Raw genomic sequence first — 25,128 nt, 5'->3', positions numbered from 1 at the left:
GATTTCTTGCCTTATAAATAGGGTTGGGACCATCAGTTGTGTTGTGCAGAAGTCTGGTGGATACACAGCTGATAGTCCTACTGAATAGACTGTTAGAATTTGTATTATGGCAAGAAAAAAGCAGCTAAGTAAAGAAAAAAAAGTGGCCATCATTACTTTAAGAAATGAAGGTCAGTCAGTGCAAAAAATTGGGCAAACTTTGAAAGTGTCCCCAAGTGCAGTTGTAAAAACCATCAAGCGCTACAAAGAAACTGGCTCACATGAGGACCGCCCCAGGAAAGGAAGACCAAGAGTCACCTCTGCTTCTGAGGATAAGTTTATCCGAGTCACCAGCCTCAGAAATCGCAGGTTAACAGCAGCTCAGATTAGAGACCAGGTTAATGCCACACAGAGTTCTAGCAGCAGACACATCTCTACAACAACTGTTAAGAGGAGACTTTGTGCAGCAGGCCTTCATGGTAAAATAGCTGCTAGGAAACCACTGCTAAGGACAGGCAACAAGTAGAAGAGACTTGTTTGGGCTAAAGAACACAAGGAATGGACATTAGACCAGTGGAAATCTGTGCTTTGGTCTGAGGAGTCCAAATTCGAGATCTTTGGTTCCAACCACCGTGTCTTTGTGCGACGTAGAAAAGGTGAACAGATGGACTCTACATGCCTGGTTCCCACCGTGAAGCATGGAGGAGGAGGTGTGATGGTGTGGGAGTGCTTTGCTGGTGACACTGTTGGTGATTTATTCAAAATTGAAGGCATACCGAACCAGCATGGCTACCACAGCATCTTGCAGCGGCATGCTATTCCATCCGGTTTGCGTTTAGTTGGACCATCATTTATTTTTCAACAGGACAATGACTCCAAACACACCTCCAGGCTGTGTAAGGGCTATTTGACCAAGAAGGAGAGTGATGGAGTGCTACGCCAGATGACCTGGCCTCCACAGTCACCAGACCTGAACCCCATCGAGATGGTTTGGGGTGAGCTGGACCGCAGAGTGAAGGCAAAAAGGCCAACAAGTGCTAAGCATCTCTGGGAACTCCTTCAAGATTGTTGGAAGACCATTTCCGGTGACTACCTCTTGAAGCTCATCAAGAGAATACCAAGAGTGTGCAAAGCAGTCATCAAAGCAAAAGGTGGCTACTTTGAAGAACCTAGAATATAAGACATATTTTCAGTTGTTTCACACTTTCTTGTTAAGTATATAATTCCACATGTGTTAATTCATAGTTTTGATGCCTTCAGTGTGAATGTACAATTTTCATAGTCATGAAAATACAGAAAAATCTTTAAATGAGGTGTGTCCAAACTTTTGGTCTGTACTGTATATCAATGTACATGAAGTGCATCACGCCCCACATAGCTGTGTGAGGCTTAGTCGGCGTAGGAAGATCTAAAAAATGTAGATTGGAAGAACATCCATATGCTGAGGGATCAAAAGCAAAGACTAGAGGACCAACCAGTAAGGGAGCTGCGGTGGCAGGATAAGTGAGGGATGGGACCAGGATAAGTGAGTTTAACATTTTATTCTTTTTTTTTTATCCTTTCCCCACTCGCTGTTTTTTTTTTTATCATTTGGACTATGGAGAGACCTCTGAGTGTAATAAATGTCTCTTCAGGACACTTTTAATCCAAATCAAATCAATTTGGTTTGAATCAAATTTTTCGAGCTATTTGGAATATTCAAACCCAAATCAATTTTTCTTTCACTTTGTTCAACACTAGTGATAACATTTTAATCAATTTTTGGACCTCCAAAGATTCCAACTAGTGATGATCGAGCGTGCTCGTTGCTCGAGATTTACGAGCATGCTCGGGCGAGCACCTATTATCTTCAGTGTGCTCGAAGTTTATGTTTGAGTCACTCTGTGTGCATGATTTGCGACAGTTTGACAGCTTTAATACATGTGAGGAATGCCTGTTTTTTCAGCATTCCTCACAAGTATTAGAGCTGTCAAACAGTCGCAAATAATGTTCACGGAGCGATGAAAACTTAACCCCCGAGAACGCTGAAGATAATAGGTGCTCGCCCGAGCATGCTCGATCATCACTAATTCCAACAAAACGTAGTGAATCCGAATTTTTCGACTGTTTTGATTAGTTTAGAATCTATTCGCTCTTCCTTCTCTAGTTATTACTTATCCACAGGATAGTTGATGACTTTCTGATCGCTGGTGTCCGACTATTGATCCAAAGGCTTTGAAGTGCACAATACAGAGCATCCGCACCACCTTGGTTATTTCTGGCAATTCCATAGACCATGAGCAGACCATTTCAGAGTCTCGTCCTCGGTACCAGTGGAGGTCTTGTAGTAAAGTGCTAAATTTAAAAGTTGTGAAAATCCTTTTAAAAGGGAAAAATTAGAGCATGCTGGCAGTTGTAGTATCGCACTTCTAAAAAATAAACTGCTCCGATGATTATTATTTTTTTTTATATTAAAATCTAAATAAAACAATAAGAAGGGAAACATTTACCTCTGTTCTGTTCGATTTCACCATCTGGATGGGAAGAAAAAAAATCTCAAATGTTATCCCTAGGTAACCTAGACATTTGCATTAGAAATTTCAGTTTTGTTGGTGGAAAGTACGATGCAACAAACAATTACAGCTTATTACTGAACTGATTTCTGCTCCCAGAAACTATAATTATCCCTGCAGTTCTCAGCTGAATTTGTCTAAATCTGGCTATGATCGCAGAATAGTAACTGGGTGTGTGAACTGGTTAACGAAGATTTGTTACGAACACTTACGCTACCAGTTTATAAGATACAACCTCACACCAGGGTTTTTAAGGCTAATGTGCCCACGATGCAGAAATGCTGCATATTTTTTCCGCTTCTCCCTGGCAGGAAAAACGCATGCGGATTGTACATGCGGATTGTACATGCGGTTTTCCCGCCAGGTAGAAGCGTTTGTGAAGCGTCTTTGCATGCATTTCAACATATGGGTTATCACGCGCTTTTCCAAGCGATTTTAGCATCACTTGGAAAGTGCTTGACAACTTGGTCACACTATATAAATCCTTGCAACCGGCACGGATTTATAGTAGTGTGACCAAGTTAGTTAAAAAAATAAGAATGGTAAAAAATAAATTTTATACTTACCTTTCGATGTCCTCCCGGTGTTTTCTCCGCTCCGTCTGGTGTCTTACAGTGTTGTGAAGGATCTGCGGTGAAGTCACTGAGTCATGTGTCAGGTCACATGACTCAATGACGTCATGGCAGGTCCTTCACAACACCACGACCCATACAGCAGACCAGACGGAGGGGAGAAAACACCGGGAGGACATCAGAAGGTAAGTATAATCTTTATTTTTTATTTTAAATTCTTTTTGTAACAGTTTCTATGGTACTCGGGTCTGGAGGAGAGTCTCATCTTCTCCAAACCCGGGTACCATCCGCACATAGAAAAGCATAATATCCGCGTGTACAAATGTACTGACACGGATATTATGCGATTCAATGCAATTCCATGGCGGAAATTACGCTGCGTGTCCGCAAAATTAATGGACATGCTGCGGATTTATCCGCAATGATAATCTGCAGCGGAAATTTCCGCAGCATGTGCAGATTATCATTGGGGACCATGGGGCACGTATTACCAAGTGTTTAAGCGTTTTCACTGCGGAAATTCCGCGGCAAAAACGCTTGAAAAACGCATAGTGGGCACGCAGCCTAACTTGACTTTTTCTTTTTTCTGAGCAACTTATTAAAAAATTGTGGAGAGATATTTTTTACGAACACATTGGAAAACCATAATAAATCATTATGATGATCAGTGATATACACTGCACATACATTCACATGTATATACACACACACTGCACATACGGTACATACCAGCCCCTCATCTTCAGTTCCTCTATATTCCCGTAGTTAAAGGATCTTTGGTGTCATCATGGACACATGACAGTGATGTCACCAAAGGTCCTTAAGAAGTGTTAACTTCGGAATAGAAACACTGGGGGTCCCTAACACTACTTGATGTGTCTTTATATACAGGGCAATTATAGCTGTTAGGAGCTGTGTCGTTCTGTCATGGTCTACATTTGGGAGACTCCAATGGCGAGTCTATGGACCTTGCACCTCATTTAAAACATACACCAAGAGTTGAAGCTGTTCAGCGTTGCGGCCCAATCCTTTCATGTGAGTAATTGATGGAATTCTCAGCACCAATATTTACAACTTCTGCGTCTTCTTGGTAAGTTTTGTAGCAAGTTGGAATAGCAATGACTTTCTGCACACGCAGATGTTTTATAAGGGATTTGATGTTTATGCAGTAGCTTTTATCACAGGTAAATCATAATCATAGCCTATTCTCCTTGAAAGTCCAGGAGTCTCCAGCAAAATAGAAGACTCATCGACGTCACGACTCTTAAGAGTTGGCAAATCTTCCAGGCTTTGTAGAAGCCTCCATGAAGTCCTCAAAATGATCTCAAACAGTCTCTTTTATTGCTGGGACGCTGAATGAGAAGTGTCGCGGCTTGTTGGGAAAACGGGTGGGCTACGAAAATTAGCAGTGAACTTTGGCCTCCAAAATTCACCATGTCTCAAGTATATGTAATTCTATTTCATTTTATTTAAGGGTGAAACAATCTCTGTAAACTACATGAAACTTTTTGAATTAGATTTATTAAAATACAGTACAAAAATACAAAAGCTGTACCGTGAGTAACACGCTGGAGGGTCCAGTCTCGAATCTTCTGTGCAGTGCAAACTGTTCCCAAGAATGTAATTTTGTGGTAGGTGTCATTTGGTTTTCTTTTTATTCTCTGACATGACTGCTGTTTGGAAAACGCTGCCCCAACAATCGTAGGGATTCATACATAGACAGCTTATTTCAGTAACTAAGCCAAACCCCTTCTACGTTTATATACTGGCTATAGTAGATTAGGGGGCTGGCTTTCCTGATAAAATGAGCAGTCACCCAGCCCCACATACATTGAAGCATGTTGTCTTGTATTGGGCACAGGTCCAAAATCAACGCAACAGAGAGCCGGGATTGAGTGACTACTAGTGATGAGCGAGCATGCTCGTTTAACCCTTTAACAGAGCATGCTCGGGTGCTTACCGAGTATATTTGGTGTGCTCGTATATTATGTTCGAGTACCTGTGTTTGCATGATTTACCGCTATTAGAGAGCCTCAACACATGCAGGGATTGCCTGTTTGTTATGGAATCCTCACATGTGTTGAGGTGGTCTTACAACCGTAGATCATGCAGATGCAGGGCCTCGAACATAATATACGAGCACGCCGAAGATACTCGGTAAGCACCCAAGAATGCTCGGTTAAACGAGCACGCTCGTTCAACACTAGCGACTACCCAACGATGGGGCACCTGGCCAAATTACCATATTAGTAACATATATAATTTATGTAAAGCATATTTATCCATATTTTCCTTGTAAAACCCCATTAACAGGCCTGGCGTGATGTCACAACAAGGCTACAAATTAGAAGAGGCGCCATGGATGCCAGCAGGAAGGAGATTCACAAGGCTCCTCTCCGTGGTCACGGTCTACCTACATGTCTGCTGGACCAGGGCCCAATTGCTCATCTCCATCTATACCCAATATTTACATAAATACAATACCTTTATAGAGATTATCGATAGCTCCAAAATTTCAGTTTAAGCCTCTAAAAATCAGCGAGATCTACAAGCAACGGCTCTGATGGACCCCAAAACTATAACATTAAAATATTATACAATAAAAATGCAATGTAGACCCACTTGGTCAATAAGAACCCTATTATTACTTAGAGATATGTATGCGGATATACTGTGCATTACAGCGATGAGGTCCTTCTACCAATCGGTGGAAATCTTCAACCAACGCCCTTTTCAACCACTGAAAGGTAAACCTTCCCTTTAAGGCGATCAAATGTGGTATATGGCATAAAAGATCTCAAGACAAGTCATAATATCCAGCTTTGGTCAAATTAATTTCTATTAAAAAGAGGAAATCCAACATAATACTCTTTTGACAGGTCTTGGAGATGTTGACGTTATCACACTATTGATTTCATGAGTTTTGTGACAAGTTCCCAATGATGGAGCAAAGGAGTTAAAGGGCTTTACCGAGCACTACGGCCTATTTTACTTGGGTTATTTCCAAGCCTCTGGAAGAAGCTAGTGGGCAAAACGTGCGTCAGGTGAAGGGGACCGCGTCCTACCATGGATCATAGATTGGTTTTTGGTGCATCACCTGCCCGTCAGGTATATACACCATTTCCCCACTACTTCTCTACCATTTTGCTTTATAGGTTATTATGCACTATGTGTGGGATCTATATGTAGGGCCAGTATCTTACTCACTCTAGATCATACTTATCATATATTATACCATCGAGACCATTAACCATTTAAGCTGTTTATCTACGGGAAGTATTTAAAGGGGTATCTGATGTTTACCACATATGCTAAAATAGGCTATCAATTATATGTTGAGTATTAATTTCTGGCCTTTATAATTTTGACCCATTGATAGTAGTCTGTCCCCTTACTGAGCACTCTGTTTTTTATTTGTTTTTAGCTCCTTCTTTGCATTGTTTTTATTGATTGATTAATAAAAATTACTATTTTATACTCATGGATCCCTTCTTCACTCTGTATCCATAATTGCAGGCAGAGATTTGTGGATTATGATAAAAGATCTCAAGACAAGTCATAATATACAGCTTTGGTCAAAAGAATTTCTATTAAAAAGAGGAAATCCACCATAATACTTCTTTCGACAGGTCTTGGAGATGTTGACGTTATCACACTATTGATTTCATGAGTTTTGTGACAGGTTCCCAGTGATGGAGCAAAGGAGTTCAAGGTCTTTACCGAGCACTACGGGCCTATTTTACTTGGGTTATTTCGACTGATGGCATAATCCAAGCTGTCCCTGGGACACGTCAGAAGTCATTAAGACGACTTTACCCTAACAATTACTACTCAAGGAACTTATGCAGTACACAGAAAAGTAAAGACAGAAGCAAGGCGAAAATAGATAGAAAGTTTACATTCATAGCTGCAAAAATCAGAGTATAGCTTGGTAACCTTGTTTAGAAACGTATGGACCTTTTCTTTATATACATGTTCCATGTTTTCCCATAGATGATAATGGTCTTCTTAAGCCTGAAGGTGCTTGACAAGGATCTAAAGCGAGAAAGCTCCCGAGCACGCGCCGCCTGTTAACACCGTGCCTGAGCTGTGCGTCTCCCTTTACTTCACATAAGCTTCTTGGAGTGCTGCGACTTCCTATATGCATTTGGGTCTGCAGCATTTCTGTACATGTTCCTGTAGATTTTCTCCATGTTTTCCTCAAATATAATCCTATAATTCTTTCCTTTGTATGCAGATGCTTTGTTGCACCAGAATTTCCTATTGTCCAAAGGGACGGACTTCTCCTGCGGGAATGAGAGGCTGTGGATGAAAGATGGAAGAAGGATTACTCACGTTACTTGTGTTCCATAAAATAATCGTGAAAGATATAAATACATCTTCGCTCATTTTAAAGGATATTCCTACAAATACAAATGTTGTTCACTATGAGTAAATTACGTTCATTAATGAAAATGTTTAGCTTGTTAGCAATTACTTCCAAAAGTACTCTGGGGATGTTTGTTTTTCACCTCGATACAAGAACAGCTCTGCAACCACAAGAGCAATGGGATCTGCTATGTTTCTGTAGTAGATCACTCTGTACAGTAACTGAGCGCATGTGCTGTGGGATCTGCTATGTTTCTGTAGTAGATCACTCTGTACAGTAACTGAGCGCATGTGCTGTGGGATCCGCTATGCGTCTCTATCCGATGCAGTAAGTGAGCGCATGTGCTGTGGGATCCGCTATGTGTCTCTATCCGGTGCAGTAACTGAGCGCATGTTCTGTGGGATCCGCTATGCGTCTCTATCCGGTGCAGTAACTGAGCATGTTCTGTGGGATCCGCTATGTGTCTCTATCCGGTGCAGTAACTGAGCGCATGTGCTGTGGGATCCGCTATGTGTCTCTATCCAATGCAGTAAGTGAGCGCATGAACTGTGGGATAAGCTATGCATCTCTATCCAGTGCAGTAACGGAGCGCATGTTCTGTGGGATCCGCTATGCATCTCTATCCAGTGCAGTAACTGAGCCTAGGTTCTGTGGGATCCGCTATGCGTCTCTATCCGATGCAGTAACTGAGCGCATGTTCTGTGGGATCCGCTATGCGTCTCTATCCGATGCAGTAACTGAGCGCATGTGATGTGGGATCCACTATGCGTCTCTATCCGATGCAGTAACTGAGCACATGTGCTGTGGGATCCGCTATGCTTCTCTATCCAGTGCACTAACTGAGCGCATGTGCTGTGGGATCTGCTATGCGTCTCTATCCGATGCAGTAACTGAGCACATGTGCCGTGGGATCCGCTATACGTCTCTATCCAGTGCACTAACTGAGCGTATGTGCTGTGGGATCTGCTATGCTTTTCTATGCTGTGCAGTAACTGAGCGTATGTGCTGTGGGATCCGCTATGCATCTCTATCCAGTGCACTAACTGAGCGTATGTGCTGTGGGATCCGCTATGCGTCTCTATCCAGTGCACTAACTGAGCGTATGTGCTGTGGGATCCGCTATGCTGCTGTAGCAAATGTCTCTCTTTGTAGTAGCTCCGCACATGTGGGGTTTTATGTGAAATTATGTCCAATTTGCCATTTTTTTCTCATTTTTTGTTTTTTTTTCTATTGTTCCAATACACACAAAGGAAACAAACATGTGTATAACAAAACATGTGTAATTGCAATATTTTTTTGGGAGAAATACTTCATTTTCTGGAACAATTTCAAGGGTGCCAACACCTTATACAGGGTGAAACTGATAGAATCAAAGTTCACGCCAATCCTGGCCGTTGCATTAGTGTGTCAAATGCATGTCACACCCGCTGCGGATGTCCAGCCCTCATGTACATTTATGTGGCGATGCATAAACTATCAAGCTGTCATTGGGGGAAGTGGTTTTTAAGCAATAGACATCCTCTGTAAATGATATCATGCAGGCTACACGAAACCTATTTAAATACTATATCTGAAAAAAAAATAAAAAACATGAATGGTCTTCGGAAGCGGAGGATGTCTGCTGGGGACCTTTTCCAAGTTTCCTCGAAGTTCTGCCTGCAGGCAAATAATCTCTGCAGCTTTGCACTGAGCGCAGCTCTGCAGCATCCAACCTTCCGGTAATAAAATACATTTTTAGTACCAGTGGATTTAATTAAAAGGAGTTGGTACCTAAATAGACTGTACAAGCGGGAACGGCTCTCCGAGGACTGTTAATGTACTGTCCCATTACACAAAAAGTGTGCCCACGGGCGGACTGACTAGATAAAGAAAGAACGTAGAAGCGCTCCTGCTCAGTCTCACGGCGTACATTTGGCTGGGGGCGAGGAACAGAGAGGGTTAATGCTAGGTCTGCGAGTTAAATCGAGAGATGCAATTAATAAATGATTGAGAAAAGAGAAAATGAAAAAAATCTAATGTAATATGAAGAAAGAGACCATGGAGTAAGGGTCACTGTCCATAAAAGGGGGTCCGGCATTTAAAGGGAATCTGTCAGCAAGATCAACGCCCGCATTGCATTTTTGGGCATGAAGGTTTTTGAAATGTAAATCCATCGACATCTTTATATGTTGCTGCATTCCCAAGTGATCAGAAAGAATGCAAATGAGGTTTTAAGTGCTCTGAGCATGAGAGAGCACTTAAAGAGCCTCTGCCTCCCGATGTTGTTTCCTTGCCCAGCAACGGGCCCTCGTCACTGTCTTGAGTGACGTCAGGCAAAAGAAAATCAGACGATGAGCTATCAAGCAAGCTAAAGAGGCTGGTGCTGGGTGGAGAGACAACCTAGGCAGGGAGTGGATTGGAAAGTGCTATGTCACACCCAGAGCACTTAACATTTAATTTGCATATGAATTAAAACTCTGATTTCTCAGGAATGCAGCAACAGATAGAAGATAAAAAGGTGTCGATGCATTTACATTGCAAAGATCTGCATGCCCATACATGCTGTTGGGAGGGGGGTGATCTTACTGCCAAATTCCCTTCTAGTAAAAAAAATATATATATATATTAAACTTAAATAAAAGCAAAAATAACCTGATCAATCCCGGCAGCCATGACATCATGTACGATCAAGTGACCGCTGCAGCTAATCGCGGACCTCAGTGGTCTTGTACGGTATATACTAGCATTGGATGCTGCAGTCACGTGGGTGTCAGTGATGTCATCGCTGCAGGTATATGAGTAAAGGCTGGAGATGAAAGCAGGAGCAGAGGAATCTATAAGTTAGAAAAAAAAAAATTATACTTAATACTATAACAATCCCCCACCGCTCCTTGTTTTCTTACAGCAGTTAAAAAAATGTAAAAATCTGACATTAGTTTGTTATGTTATCAAAGCGCCACTTTTTGTGCTCAATGATTGGCTGTAGTGAATAATGGAAAAGGTCAGGGGATTGACGGGAGAGAATTTTTTTTTTGTGACCCCTCCTCTTTAATAGCGGTATGAAGTTTAAATGGAAGCCGTAAAACTCCACGTCCATTAAAGGGCTATTTGGGCTCTACGCAATTCCACATTGGTGACGTCACATCTACTGATACCCGGTGAGGTCCATGTGCGCCATCAGCAGGGGTTGTGCCCCTGTCCTATTTTAACAAACAATACAGATGAACAAGTGCATGACGCACGTGACCCGACAGGTATCCGTAGATGTGACCTCACCAACGCGGAAGTGATCGGAGCCGGAATACACTTTTGACATTAAATTAGAAAAAAGTCCAGAACTGTTGGGATCCTCCCCTCCATGTGATACCACACCCTCACAGAAAAAAACAGACTCAAAAGTAATCTCATTACAAAGCTCAGAAAACACCAGCAGCTGTCAAAACTTCAAAGTAAGTGAACCCTCACCTGTCCTGCAGTAACTCCTCATTCACTGCGTCGCTGTGATCTGGCTCTTTCCATGACACATTCTTGTCCTAGGAGCATAATTATAGAGTAAAATACATACATATACATCTTACTACATAAAAAGCTTAATGTTGAGGTGAGTCCGAGAAAAACATCAGCTGAGGTTGTACCGTATATACTCGAGTATAAGCCGACTTTTTCAGCACATTTTTTGTGCTGAAAAAGTTCCCCTCGGCTTATACTCTGGTATATACTCTGGTATATACATTCCTGTGGTGGATAATGGTGGTGGTGGGGGGGGGGGGTTGTTGCGGCGGCGGAGGAGCGGTGCACAGGCAGTAGCCGCTGCTGTAGCTACCACGTGTGCCTGCTGCTAAAAGGTAAATGAATAGTCACTTTTCTCCACGCCCATGGCAGTGAAGAGTGAATACGCATTTTCTTTAATAGCGGGATCAGAGAAGCGCTGAGCTGCGGCTGCGATTGACAGTGCCCACTATTAAAGAAAATGCATATTCACTCCTATCCACGCACATAGTCCCGGCGTGGACAGGAGTGAATATCCCCGCAGCTCACCTCGGCGTCTGAGAGCGCAAGGGAGTGATGTCATGCGCTGCTCAGATGCTGACATGAGCTGCTGGCAGACAGGACGCAGCGATGGAACAGAGGTGAGGAAGAAAGGTGAGAATAAGTGTTCATTTTTTTTCATGTGTGCAGTGATGGGGGGCCTTGTATACCAGGATTGGGGGATGAGAGGGCCATGTATACCAGGATTGGGGATGAGGGGCCATACATACAAGGATTGCGGATGAGGGGCCATGCATACCAGGATTGAGGATGAGGGGGCCCATGTATACAGTATACAAGGATTGAGGGGTGCTATGCATACAAGGATTGAGGATGAGGGGCCCATTTTTACCAGGGGGCCATGCATATATCTTCAGCTGTGGGCAATTCACTATATATTATATATATATATATACATATACATACATTGCTCAAAAAAATAAAGGGAACACTTAAACAACAGAATATAACTCCAAGTAAATCAAACTTCTGTGAAATTAAACTGTCCACTGAGGAAGCAACACTGATTGACAATCAATTTCACATGCTGTTGTGCAAATGGAATAGACAATAGATGGAAATTATTGGCAATTATCAAGACACACTCAATAAAAGGAGTGGTTCTGCAGGTAGGGACCACAGACTTCATCTCAGTACCAATGCTTTCTGGCTGATGTTTTGGTCACTTTTGAATGTTGGTTGTGCTTTCACACTCGTGGTAGCATGAGACAGACTCTTACAACCCACAGAAGTTGCTCAGGTAGTGCAGCTCATCCAGGATGGCACATCAATGCGAGCTGTGGCAAGAAGGTTTGCTGTGTCTGTCAGCGTAGTGTCCAGAGGCTGGAGGCGCTACCAGGAGATGGGCCAATACACCAGGAGACGTGGAGGGGGCCGTAGGAGGGCAACAACCCAGCAGCAGGACCGCTACCTCCGCCTTTGTGCAAGGAGGGACAGGAGGACCACTGCCAGAGCCCTGCAAAATGACCTCCAGCAGGCCACAAATGTGCATGTGTCTGCACAAACAGTTAGAAACAGACTCCATGAGGGTGGTATGAGGGCCCGACGTCCACAGATGGGGGTTGTGCTCACAGCCCAACACCGTGCAGGACGCTTGGCATTTGCCACATAACACCAGGATTGGCAATGTTGCCACTGGCGCCCTGTGCTTTTCACAGATGACAGCAGGTTCACACTGAGCACATGTGACAGACGTGACAGAGTCTGGAGACGCCGTGGAGAGCGATCTGCTGCCTGCAACATCCTTCAGCATGACCGGTTTGGCAGTGGGTCAGTAATGGTGTGGGGTGGCATTTCTTTAGAGGGCTGCACAGTCCTCCATGTGCTCACCAGAGGTAGCGTGACTGCCATTAGGTACGGAGATGAGATCCTCAGACCCCTTGTGAGACCATATGCTGGTTCGGTTGGCCCTGGGTTCCTCCTAATGCAGGACAATGCCAGACCTCATGTGGCTGGAGTGTGTCAGCAGTTTCTGCAAGATGAAGGCATTGTAGCTATGGACTGGCCTGCCCGTTCCCCAGACCTGAATCCGGTTGAGCACATCTGGGACATCATGTCTCGCTCCATCCACCAATGTCACGTTGCACCACAGACTGTCCAGGAGTTGGCGGATGCTTTAGTCCAGGTCTGGGAGGAGATCCCACAGGAGACCATCCGCAACTTCATCAGGAGCATGCCCAGGCATTGTAGGGAGGTCATACAGGCACGTGGAGGCCACACACAATACTGAGCCTCATTTTGACTTGCTTTAACGACATTATATCAAAGTTGGATCAGCCTGTAGTGTGTTTTTCCACTTTAATTTTGCTGGCGACTCCAAATCCAGGCCTCAATTGGTTAATAAATTTGATTTCCATTGATGATTTTTGTGTGATTTTGTTGTCAGCACATTCAACTTTGTACAGAACAAAGTATTCAATGAGAATATTTCATTCATTCACATCTAGGATGTGTTATTCGAGTGTTCCCTTTATTTTTTTGAGCAGTATATATATATATATATATATATATACACACACACACACATACACATACACACACACACACACACACACCTACATATACATACATATATGTACATACATACATATACATATATATACACACACACACACACACACCAAAAGTTTGGACACACCTTCTCATTTAAAGATTTTTCTGTATTTTCATGACTATGAAAATTTTACATTCACACTGAAGATGACCTGGCCTCCACAGTCACCAGACCTGAGCCCAATAGAGATGGTTTGGGGTGAGCTGGACCGCAGAGTGAAAGCAAAAGGGCTAACAAGTGCTAAGCATCTCTGGGAACTCCTTCAAGATTGTTGGAAGACCATTTCCGGTGACTACCTCTTGAAGCTCATCAAGAGAATGCCAAGAGTGTGCAAAGCAGTCATCAAAGCAAAAGGTGGCTACTTTGAAGAACCTAGAATATAAGACATATTTTCAGTTGTTGCACACTTTTTTGTTAAGTATATAATTCCACATGTGTTAATTCATAGTTTTGATGCCTTCAGTGTGAATGTACATTTTTCAAAGTCATGAAAATACAGAAAAATCTTTTAATGAGGGGTGTCCAAACTTTTGGTCAGTACTATATATATATATTTATTTTATTTATTTTTTTTTTTAACTGTGTTTTATGTAATTTTTTTAATGAGCACTGAGAGAGTTATCAGTCGAGATCAGAATTTTCTCTTATCCCAGCAATTGTGGCGGGAGTATGGCTGTATATTAAAGCTGGGCTTCCCGGCCGGGAAGATGTGGACACACTAGCAGTGCCAATATGATCATAAGGCCCTTGACATACCATTTAACCCCAAAAAATGAACTGGAGTATAAGTTGGTATACATGCAAAATTGGAGTATGTTCACACTGGACATTAAACAGACAAAACCCAAGACAGAAACAAAATGTGCATATACCCTGCTGTAAGTAAAAGCAATACTGCATATAAATAACATATGTCAGAGGAAAGAAAATTTTAAATTATGTTGGCCTGTATTTAAGATCCCCATTGATTTGCAGAATGATGGGGCCAGCAAACTATAGTATGTGCCATTCACAGGCACTGCTGGCACGGCCGACATGTCTAATCAATAAAGGCTGCACACAAAAATGTCCACCCTGTCTATCTGATCTAATAAAGGAGATATCAGGAGTGCTGAGGTAAGAAGAGGCTGCTCATACTGCTGTCTACCCTGTCTATCTGATCGAATACTGGAGATACCAGGGGTGCTGAGGCAAGAAGAGGCTGCTCACACTGCTGTCCACCCCATCTGATCTAATACTGGAGATACCAGGGGTGCTGAGGCAAGAAGAGGCTGCTCATACTGCTGTTTACCCTGTCTATCTAATCTAATACTGGAGATATCATGGGTACTGAGGCAAGAAGAGGCTGTTCATACTGCTGTCTACCCTATCTATCTGATCGAATACTGGAGATATCAGGGGTGCTGAGGCAAGAAGAGGCTGTTCATACTGCTGTCTACCCTGTCCATCTAATCTAATACTGGAGATATCATGGGTACTCAGGCAAGAAGAGGCTGTTCATACTGCTGTCTACCCTGTCCATCTAATCTAATACTGGAGATATCAGGGGTGCTAAGGCAAGAAGACACACTGCTGTCCACTCTGCCTATTTGATCTAATACTGGAGATATCAGGAGTGCTGCGGTAAGAAGACGCTGCTCACACTGCTGGTCACCATGTATTTGTGAATGCCAAGCGGTTGTTGTGACCGAAAGATAGCCTATACCATGTGCTATCAAGCCATCTCTAGATCACAGCAGCATGGTTTTCTACTGCACATGCTCATAGAATAATAATCTAATGAGTACCCAAGACGTGTGTCAGTGTAACAAGGCGGTGGCCATATTAATTCACTGTAGTGATTACCTCCCCTAGATACAATATGTATGATGTGCTAATTAAAGGTATTTATTTACAATGACATTAGCTTTAGGTTTTTTTTTTCTATTACCAGAGAACCCCTTTAATTCAGCAGCATCTGCAGCAAAAACAGTGACTGATACAGTATGTATAAAACTCATAGGGATTCTGCCGCAGACTTTTTCTCCCCATTCACTTAACACTCTCATTACAGAAAGAAATGTTTTACTGGAGCACTTCAAACAAAACAAAGCTCAAAAACACATTAATTAGTTCTGGCATTTTCTTGTTAACTAATAGAAGGGAGTTTTTAGCTTAAATTGAATGGTGGATTAAAAGGAGCTCGACTGTATGTGCTGCATCTACCTCCTGGTGAAATCTACAAGCTGTGATCAAGGTCTATCAGCGTGTTCGACATGGAGATCAGTAATCAAAATCAGGTCAAGCTGCATCCACCGTGCGGAGATCACAGCCGGCCTCACTACAAGAGTGATGTATAATGGACTCGTGGACGTGTAAATGCTGCAGTGCACTAATTATATGGTAAGTGTAGATAGAAAGATCCTGAAAATGATGAGAGTAATTCTCCCGGATCAGGGTAGGAGTAGAGATCTAGCCAGTGCTGTAATGTGACCGACCTGTCACGCGCCATTATGTTCTTGTTAGAAATTAACAAATGTCCGTCATGGTAATCCCTGAAGACATTAAGCTTTGAATTATAAAGCAGCCACTTTCCCGCCTGAACTACGCGGCAGCCACTTTCCCGCCTGAACTACGCGGCAGCCACTTTCCCGCCTGAACTTTTCTGCCTGAACAACGCAGCAGTAGTCGTTTTGGGCCATTGATATCATGGCAGTCGTTTTGCCATGTTGGACTCTGGATGTAATAGCACGATTTTGTGCAACATCATAATTTGTTCTCTGGGTAACATGACTAAAACTTTCTGCTCTGTGTTACGCATCAGCCATTTTGAACCCCTCATACCAATGGAGCCACTTTGTACTATGGGTTACACAACAGACATTTTGTGTTATGGAGGAACGTCAGCTACTTGTTCTATGATTACATGGCAGCCATTTAGCCCCCGCATAGGAATACGGCCATTCTGTGCTATGCAATGCATACTGTAGCAGTAATGTTGTACACTGGATAAAAAGACAAAACATTTATAACTACTGATTACATGGCAGCCATTTTGTACCTTACAGTTGCAATCAAAACACATTTGAATTGGTGGTAGAATAAATTTTATTAGCAAAATTTACAAACTCTCCGGGATCCAGTTCACTACTTTTTTTGCTTTGCTGAAGCCGCCTTTTCTAATTCCATCAAAAAAATGTATGGGGTTCAAGTCAGACAACGGTGACTGCTGCTCCAAAGTCTTATGGCTTTGGTGGACTGTAAGTTACGCTTGCAATAATTGCCCTGTTGGAAGGACCAGGGTTCAAGAAGACATGATCTTTTCTCCTAAGATTTTCTAACATTTGATTGAATCCATCTTGCCCTTTACAATCTACACGATTCTAGTGCCAATGAAAGCAAAACAGCTTCACAGCATCACCGAGCCACTGCCATCCTTCACTGTAGGCATCACCGAGCCACCTCCATCCTTCATTGTATGCATCACCACGTCACCACAGTGCTTCACTGTAGACATCACCAAACCACCCCCATGCTTCACTGTAGACATCACTGAGCCTACATAATAATTCACTGTAGGCACAGTGTTTTTTACAGGTTCACTTTTCCTCCTCCAGACATACAGTACAGACCAAAAGTTTGGACACACCTTCTCATTTAAAGATTTTTCTGTATTTTCATGACTATGAAAATTGTACATTCACACTGAAGGCATCAAAACTATGAATTAACACATGTGGAATTATATACTTAACAAAAAAGTGTGAAACAACTGAAAATATGTCTTATATTCTAGGTTCTTCAAAGTAGCCACCTTTTGCTTTGATGACTGCTTTGCACACTCTTGGCATTCTCTTGATGAGCTTCAAGAGGTAGTCACCGGAAATGGTTTTCACTTCACAGGTGTGCCCTGTCAGGTTTAATAAGTGGGATTTCTTGCCTTATAAATGGGGTTGGGACCATCAGTTGTGTTGTGCAGAAGTCTGGTGGATACACAGCTAATAGTCCTACTGAATAGACTGTTAGAATTTGTATTATGGCAAGAAAAAAGCAGCCAAGTAAAGAAAAACGAGTGGCCATCATTACTTTAAGAAATGAAGGTCAGTCAGTGCGAAAAATTGGGCAAACTTTGAAAGTGTCCCCAAGTGCAGTTGCAAAAACCATCAAGCGCTACAAAGAAACTGGCTTACATGAGGACCGCCCCAGGAAAGGAAGACCAAGAGTCACCTCTGCTTCTGAGGATAAGTTTATCCGAGTCACCAGCCTCAGAAATCGCGGGTTAACAGCAGCTCAGATTAGAGAGCAGGTCAATGCCACACAGAGTTCTAGCAGCAGGCACATCTCTACAACAACTGTTAAGAGGAGACTTTGTGCAGCAGGCCTTCATGGTAAAATAGCTGCTAGGAAACCACGGCTAAGGACAGGCAACAAGCAGAAGAGACTTGTTTGGGCTAAAGAACACAAGGAATGGACATTAGACCAGTGGAAATCTGTGCTTTGGTCTGATGAGTCCAAATTTGAGATCTTTGGTTCCAACCACCGTGTCTTTGTGCGAAGCAGAAAAGGTGAACGGATGGACTCTACATGCCTGGTTCCCACGGTGAAGCATGGAGGAGGAGGTGTGATGGTGTGGGAGTGCTTTGCTGGTGACACTGTTGGGGATTTATTCAAAATTGAAGGCATACTGAACCAGCATGGCTACCACAGCATCTTTCAGCGGCATGCTATTCCATCCGGTTTGCGTTTAGTTGGACTATCATTTATTTTTCAACAGGACAATGATCCCAAACACACCTCCAGGCTGTGTAAGGGCTATTTGACCAAGCAGGAGAGTGATGGGGTGCTACGCCAAATGACCTGGCCTCCACAGTCACCAGACCTGAACCCAATCGAGATGGTTTGGGGTGAGCTGGACCGCAGAGTGAAGGCAAAAGGGCCAACAAGTGCTAAGCACCTCTGGGAACTCCTTCAAGATTGTTGGAAGACCATTTCCGGTGACTACCTCTTGAAGCTCATCAAGAGAATGCCAAGAGTGTGCAAAGCAGTCATCAAAGCAAAAGGTGGCTACTTTGAAGAACCTAGAATATAAGACATATTTTCAGTTGTTTCACACTTTTTTGTTAAGTATATAATTCCACATGTGTTAATTCATAGTTTTGATGCCTTCAGTGTGAATGTACAATTTTCATAGTCATGAAAATACAGAAAAATCTTTAAATGAGAAGGCGTGTCCAAACTTTTGGTCTGTACTGTACCTCTAATGAAATAGGCCTCAAAATTTCTCGCTTTCCTTCATAGCTCCAAAGTACAGAATCCCAAACTTTCTGTGATTTAGTTACTGTATATGTGTTGCACACCTGTCCTAGTATCACGGGCTCAGTTTCTTTCTCTTAGGTCTGTTGCCGTCTGTTGTGCTGGTGACAGTTTCCTCTTCCTGCTAAGTCCAGGTAGTGTAGCCGGTGAGCCTATAACTTTGAACTTGTTTAGCTCTAGAACGCCTTTCTATCTTGCTGTACCTTTAACCTATTTTGTGCAAAGATATCTCTTCTTAACCTTTGGAATATTCTTGACAATCCAAGACTATTAGTGATTTGGGGGCCATTTTACAGAACTTTATAGACATCACTGTCCCCATTGGGGCTCACAATCTAAATTCCCCACTCTTTGGAGTGTGTTAGGAAACTGGAGTACCAAAAGGAAATCCACACAAACACAGGGAGAACATACAAACTCCTTGCAGATGTTGTCCTGATGGGATTTGAACTCAGGACCCCAGCACTGCAAGACTACAATGATATCGCTGAGACACTGTGCTGCCCATATGAATGCACTAAGAATCCTCAGGAACGCTGTCAGAAGTCTGGCAGTGCATCACATGTGCAGCAGGTTATAACAGCCAGAGGGGCTCTACTAAGTACTAAAGAGGCTTGTCACGAAAGAGTTGAATAATTCGTAGACTGAATGAGTCAGCAAAAGTGCTATTTTATGGTTGTGTTCAGATATACTATTCTTGTTTTATTGGTTTATTGCAGAATTTTTGTACATTTTGCTAATAAACCTAGCTCAACTGTATGTTACATGGCTGCCATTTGTCTCACTACTTTGAAAATTTATATTAATACATTTTTTAGCAATACAAACTCTATGTGGCAACGGGCGAGCAGGTACCAAATGCCCAGATGTCCATTACCCAATTAAAGTTGTGTATTTCATCTACAATCCCCACTATGAAAAATGGTTCTCGTCCTTGACGCACACTTGGATTTCCATCATGTTCTAGAATCAGAGAAAAGGCAAAAAAAAAAAGAAACGGCGATGTAAAGTAATGAGCCACAAATTGATGAATATTTTTAATTAAATGTTACTGAATTGAGAAAAGGAGAGAAAATTCCTGTGGGTTATAAATTTGAGAGAATCTACTGAGGCCTTGGAATCGCTGGTGCTTGCCATTCACTGCTCATGCCTTTAAACTCCCACGGCAGCCGAACATTTGTAAAACTCAACATCAGAATCAAATTTCAAAGCTCAGCGAGCTCTCCTGCTAATATCTTCTTGTTAGACATCTGATCATTTGTACTGGTTAGCTGTAATTAAAGGCTGTGCTCGCAGATTTTGGATTTTTCCCTAAACTTTTTAGTATTTGCTTTGTGTTACTGAACCCCCAAACTCCAAAACACATGCTGGATTATCAGATGGGTATAGAGAAGTCTACTAAATTCACTTTCGGAAGGACGGCCTAATGGCACTGAGCGCCGTGTTCTCTGCATGTATGTCAATAAGGCTCCAATCCCAGTTGTTTTTGCTGTATAGTATTGGTGTGAGCAAATGACAATGACCCCTCAAAAAAAAAAATACTCGGGAATTTGGCAAAATTGTCTTTTTCTTTTTACTTATGTGATGCGGCCAGGTCGCTCCCGGGAAAAAAAGCGGAGGGCCGGGTCGCTCCCGGGAAAAAAAGCGGAGGGCCGGGTCGCTCCTAGGAAAATAGGTGGACGGCAGGCAGATTCCTCCCAGGGGGAAGAAGTCAGCTGATTATCTCATCTCAACTATATCCTTGAGATATGAAACCAGTTCATGTACAACACCCAGCCCCCCATATCGATCTGCCGATTTCAGCTCTGGCATTTGAGGATGTAAAAAGTTTCCATAGCTGGAAAGGCACGGCTCTGTACACTGTGTATTGGTCGTTCTCAGCTACTGCAGATTAGCTCCTCTTAAAGTGAATAGGAGCTGAGCTGCAGTACCCGGGCACAGCCTCTACACAGAGAATGGAGCTGTGCTGTTCAGTGAGGATATCCGGCAGGAGCTGAATACATCTGGTCGTGGGGGTGCCAGGTGTCAGACCCCCATCGGTCAAACACAGGTGACCCATCCTAAGCATAACTCAACAATATGATAAGCTAGACAAGCCCTCTTACATTTCTGATGTTGAAGCTGCCTAAGATGTGACAATTTCACGAAGAACTGTGCTCCGCTTTACAAATTTGGCGCATTTTATTCCAGAACAGCTCAGTTTAATACTTGGACATCAGCCTTAGTAAACAATGTCTCTAGGGATAATTCACACTGTCATCATGATGTTTAAAGAGGACCTGGTCATTGGTCATAAATATGTATTTTTTACCTGATGTAGATGCCGCTGTTCTCCTGAATCGGGCATGGTTTTCTTTTTGTTCCTGCGCCTCTCCGTTCCTGAGATATGACCTCCTATCCTCTGAATGTAAATGTAGTCTTTTTATTCAATTGGGCGTCATCCTAAACTCTATGTGCTTTATCTTGAGGACCACGCCCAATTGGCCTACAAGACTAGATTGATACAGAAGGAAGAAGGGGCCATATCTCAGGAACGGAGAGGAGCAGGAACAAAAGAAAAACAACGCCGGATTCAGGAGAACAGCGGCATTTTCACCAAATTAAAAAAAAATGATATATTTTTGGCAAGTGACTGGACACCTTTAAGAGATGCAGCACAGCGTATAATCATAGCCTTCAGGTTACCTTTAAGTAGGAGATATTAGGCTTCTAAAATGTATCATATAAATCAATCAATAAAGCAACATCCAGAAACTCACATAATGTAGCCTCCTCTGGACACTGTGCGTACTTAATATACTTCTGACTCGTTCGTGCGTTTCCTTCCAATTAGCTGATGCTCGGAGATCGGTCTGGAACCTACAAGAATCAGATTTACAATGTATAATGATTATTCGATGCTACATTCCAAATTCTGCTAAATCACTGGAAACAGTCTACAAGCTTGTCGTCAAGCACTGCACTAACAGCTTAGCTAATTTCCCGAAACGTAGGAGGACGGATATTTCTTCTTATCGGGTACATAGTGTAAAAACTTCCACTATCCAGAGCAAAATCAGCAAAGAAAGCTGCGTGCAAATATTGAGTCGGCAAGGGATGCTGGGAGATTCCATCTCCGGAGTAAAATTGTCATGATATGTCTTGGATGCAGTGACTGACAGCTCAGTCGTCCAATCTAGTGCAGGGGCGTGCTGAGCTGTCGGCATTTTGATTGACAGCTCAGCCGTCCAATATGAGACTGGGAGATGCTGAGCTTCCTTCAGGTGTTCCCTGTTCTAAGAGATTACCCAGCTATTTAACTAAACTGTCAGTCCCAGATAGCTGCCAGTCGTAGTTTCAGCTCAGTGTGACATGTTCTCTGTGCTTTGAATTCTGATCTTCAATTGCCGGACCCTGGATTTGCCTATTGACTACCTGTTTGTATTACCCCATTTGCCTTGACGCCCCTGACCTTGGAATTCTGGACTGTGACCTGACTACGCCTTTATCTCATCCCTCCATGGTACTTGACCTCAGACTCCTTGACTACCCTGATGCACGGCTTGTCCGTGAGAAGTGACGCAGCGTCACAAGAACACTGATGTGTCAGGCCACGATGATGACTTCACACCAAGTCAGCCAATCAAATCAACTGGGGATGCTGGTTTGCGGAGCTCCCGTCCGGGGGTCAGGGAATACTGACGCCGTCCGTTGGATCAGAGGTCTGCGAATTTGATCTGGAGAACACAGTACAGCCTTCCAGTCTCTATACTGATAATATATTCGCTTACTTAGGGGAATACAGGACACAGGATAAATCACACTGTTACCACAGCAGGCATAATTGGGACTGGCTCTACCTGCCGACGTCACGCTGTAATGTCACATCATGGGATGGATTACAAGAAGAGACAAATTATGGTTTTAGGCTGCGCTACTGAAATAAAAAGCATTGATTCAGTGATATTTATTCTACAACGCGTTTTGGCTTCTTTTTCAAGAGTAAAAACCACCTGTATTGAAAAAGACTCTTGAAAAAGATGACAGGCCTGTGTCGAAACGCGTTGTGGAATAAAAAACTCGCATCTATAGCGCTGGATCAAAGAACTTTATTTCGGTAGTGCAGCCTAAAACCGTAATTTGTCTCTTTTTGCCAAACATCCTGGTGGAGGTCATCCCCAGTCACGTAGAAGCAGCAACCGATATTGAGCCCTTATAGGAGTTGCGTCTTCACAACTCGCTCAGGTGAGCACAATCCTTGGATCTACTGTATCTTTTCATAAAGGTATTACCCTATGGTCTTGTGAGCTGTTTCCCTACAGTTTTTATCCATCATGGGATGGATAGCAGAGCACAGAAGAGGAAGAAGCAGAGTGAAAACAGAAATTCAAGATGGACTCTGAAGAGAAGGAAACAGGGATTTAAAGTGCATGGAGTTAAGTAATGAAGTGCAGAGTGAGATCAGGGGGTGCAGAGATGCATAAAAAAAAAAAAACAGAGCTTCTATGAGTTTCGGTATTTATTATTATTCCATGATTAATAAATTACATGGTTTATACAAATATAAAATATTAGGGTTTTATCCAGGGATCCCAAAAATTGTATTGTGAGCAAGTTTCATTGTTATGTAGTTACTTCTGAATTCTGATTTAATTCATGGCTGCGGAGATTGTTTTATTGCGGCAGTGCCCAAAGTGCGTGACTGGCGCACGGTGAAAATATACACACACACAGTGGGGAAACAAGTATTTCATACACTGCCAATTTTGCAAGTTTTTTCACCAACAGAGAATGGAGAGGTCTGTAATTTTTACCGCAGTTACACTTCACCTGTGAGAGACAGAATCTAAAAATAAAACAGAAAATCACATTGTATGATTTTTACATAATTAATTTGCATTTTATTGCATGAAATAAGTATTTGATCACCTACCAACCAGCAAGAATTCTGGCTCTCACAGACCTGTTAGTTTTTCTTTAAGAAGCCCACCTAATCTGCACTCATTACCGGTATAAAAGACACCTGTCCACACACTCAATCACATTAAAACCTCTCCACCACGTCCAAGACCAAAGAGCTGTCTAAGGACACAAGGGACAAATTGTAGACCTGCAGAAGGCTGGGATGGGCTACAGGACAATAGGCAAGCAGCTTGGTGAGAAGGTAACAACTGATGGCACAATTATTAGAAGATGGAAGAAACACAAGATGACTGTCAATTTTCCTTGGTCTGCGGCTCCATGCAACATCTCGCCTCTTGGGGTAAGGATGATTCTGAGAAAGGTCAGGAATCAGCCCAGAACTAAATGGTCACCTGGTCAGTGACCTGAAGAGAGCTGGGACCACAGTCTCAAACATTACCGTTCGGAACACAGTACGCTGTCATGGATTAAAATCCTGCAGGGCACACAAGGTCCCCCTGCTCACGCCAGCACATGTCCTGGGCCATTTGAAGTTCGCCAATGACCATCTGGATGATCCAGAGGAGGCATGGGAGAAGGTCATGTGGTCAGATGAAACCAAAATAGAACTTTTTGGTATCAACTTAACAGTTTTGGAGAAAGAAGGCAGATTAGTACAACCCCAAGAACATCGTCCCAACCATGAAGCATGGTGGGGGAAACATCATACTTTGGGGGTGATTTTCTGCAAAGGAGACAGGACGACTGCACTGTACTGATGGATGGGGTAATGTATCGGAAGACTTTGGATAACAATCTACTTCCTTCAGTAAGAGCATCAAAGATGGAAAGTGGCTGTCTTCCAGCACGACAATGACCCGAAACACACAGCCAGGGCAACAAAGGAGTGGCTCCGTAAGAAGCATTTCAAATTATAGACCTCTCCATTCTTTGTAGGTGGGAAAACTTGGAAAATCAGCAGCATATCAACTATTTATTTTCCCCACTGTATATATATATTCACAACCAAATGTTGTTCCATTCCCACGGCATCATAAAACAATTCTTTAGCATATTAGCAAACGTTCGACATGTCACATAGCAGAACACTGAATCTGTGAATGAAAAGTACCCACATCCATGGTGCATTACAGACCAATTTAGTCCATTGCACCACAATGAAAATGATCATAGAAACCTAAAAGAAGGGAAGTACTAAATTTTCCAGGCTAATTTTTGTTATTTGTTTTTCATCCAGAAATGGCTTATTTAGTTACCACACTGATCCATCCTTACACCGACACTGCGCAGAATTAACATTTTTGTTAGAAATAAGACTTGCAGTAAGTAACGATGTGTAATTCCCAGATGACGCCACTAGATTGCGCTGTCACCTCGCTA

The 25,128-nt window shown here is 42.7% G+C and overlaps 1 protein-coding gene across 4 annotated transcripts in view; it reads right to left on the bottom strand.

Annotated features, from left to right (window-relative positions):
* Positions 1 to 5,111: 5,111 nt before the first annotated feature.
* Positions 5,112 to 25,128, bottom strand: part of SPATA6 (spermatogenesis associated 6) — a 71,271-nt gene continuing 51,254 nt past the window's right edge. For 2 of the 4 annotated variants that reach the window (XM_073643512.1, XM_073643511.1), the window contains 3 exons: positions 21,606 to 21,705; positions 10,917 to 10,984; positions 5,118 to 7,405 (listed from right to left, as the gene is read on the bottom strand). In XM_073643512.1, coding sequence (XP_073499613.1) covers positions 7,210 to 7,405; positions 10,917 to 10,984; positions 21,606 to 21,705 — 364 coding nt within the window. In that variant the 3' untranslated portion in view covers positions 5,118 to 7,209. Of the gene's footprint in view, positions 7,406 to 10,916; positions 10,985 to 19,723; positions 19,810 to 21,605; positions 21,706 to 25,128 lie in introns of all 4 variants that reach the window. The other 2 variants (XR_012247729.1, XM_073643513.1) reach the window with 2 other exon arrangements.

The sequence above is a fragment of the Phyllobates terribilis genome, unplaced genomic scaffold, assembly GCF_046119375.1.
Source record: "Phyllobates terribilis strain yellow unplaced genomic scaffold, ASM4611937v1 Scaffold_8__6_contigs__length_399053987, whole genome shotgun sequence".
Classification (NCBI taxonomy): domain Eukaryota; kingdom Metazoa; phylum Chordata; class Amphibia; order Anura; family Dendrobatidae; genus Phyllobates; species Phyllobates terribilis.
This window is presented reverse-complemented; position numbering and strand designations above follow the sequence as displayed.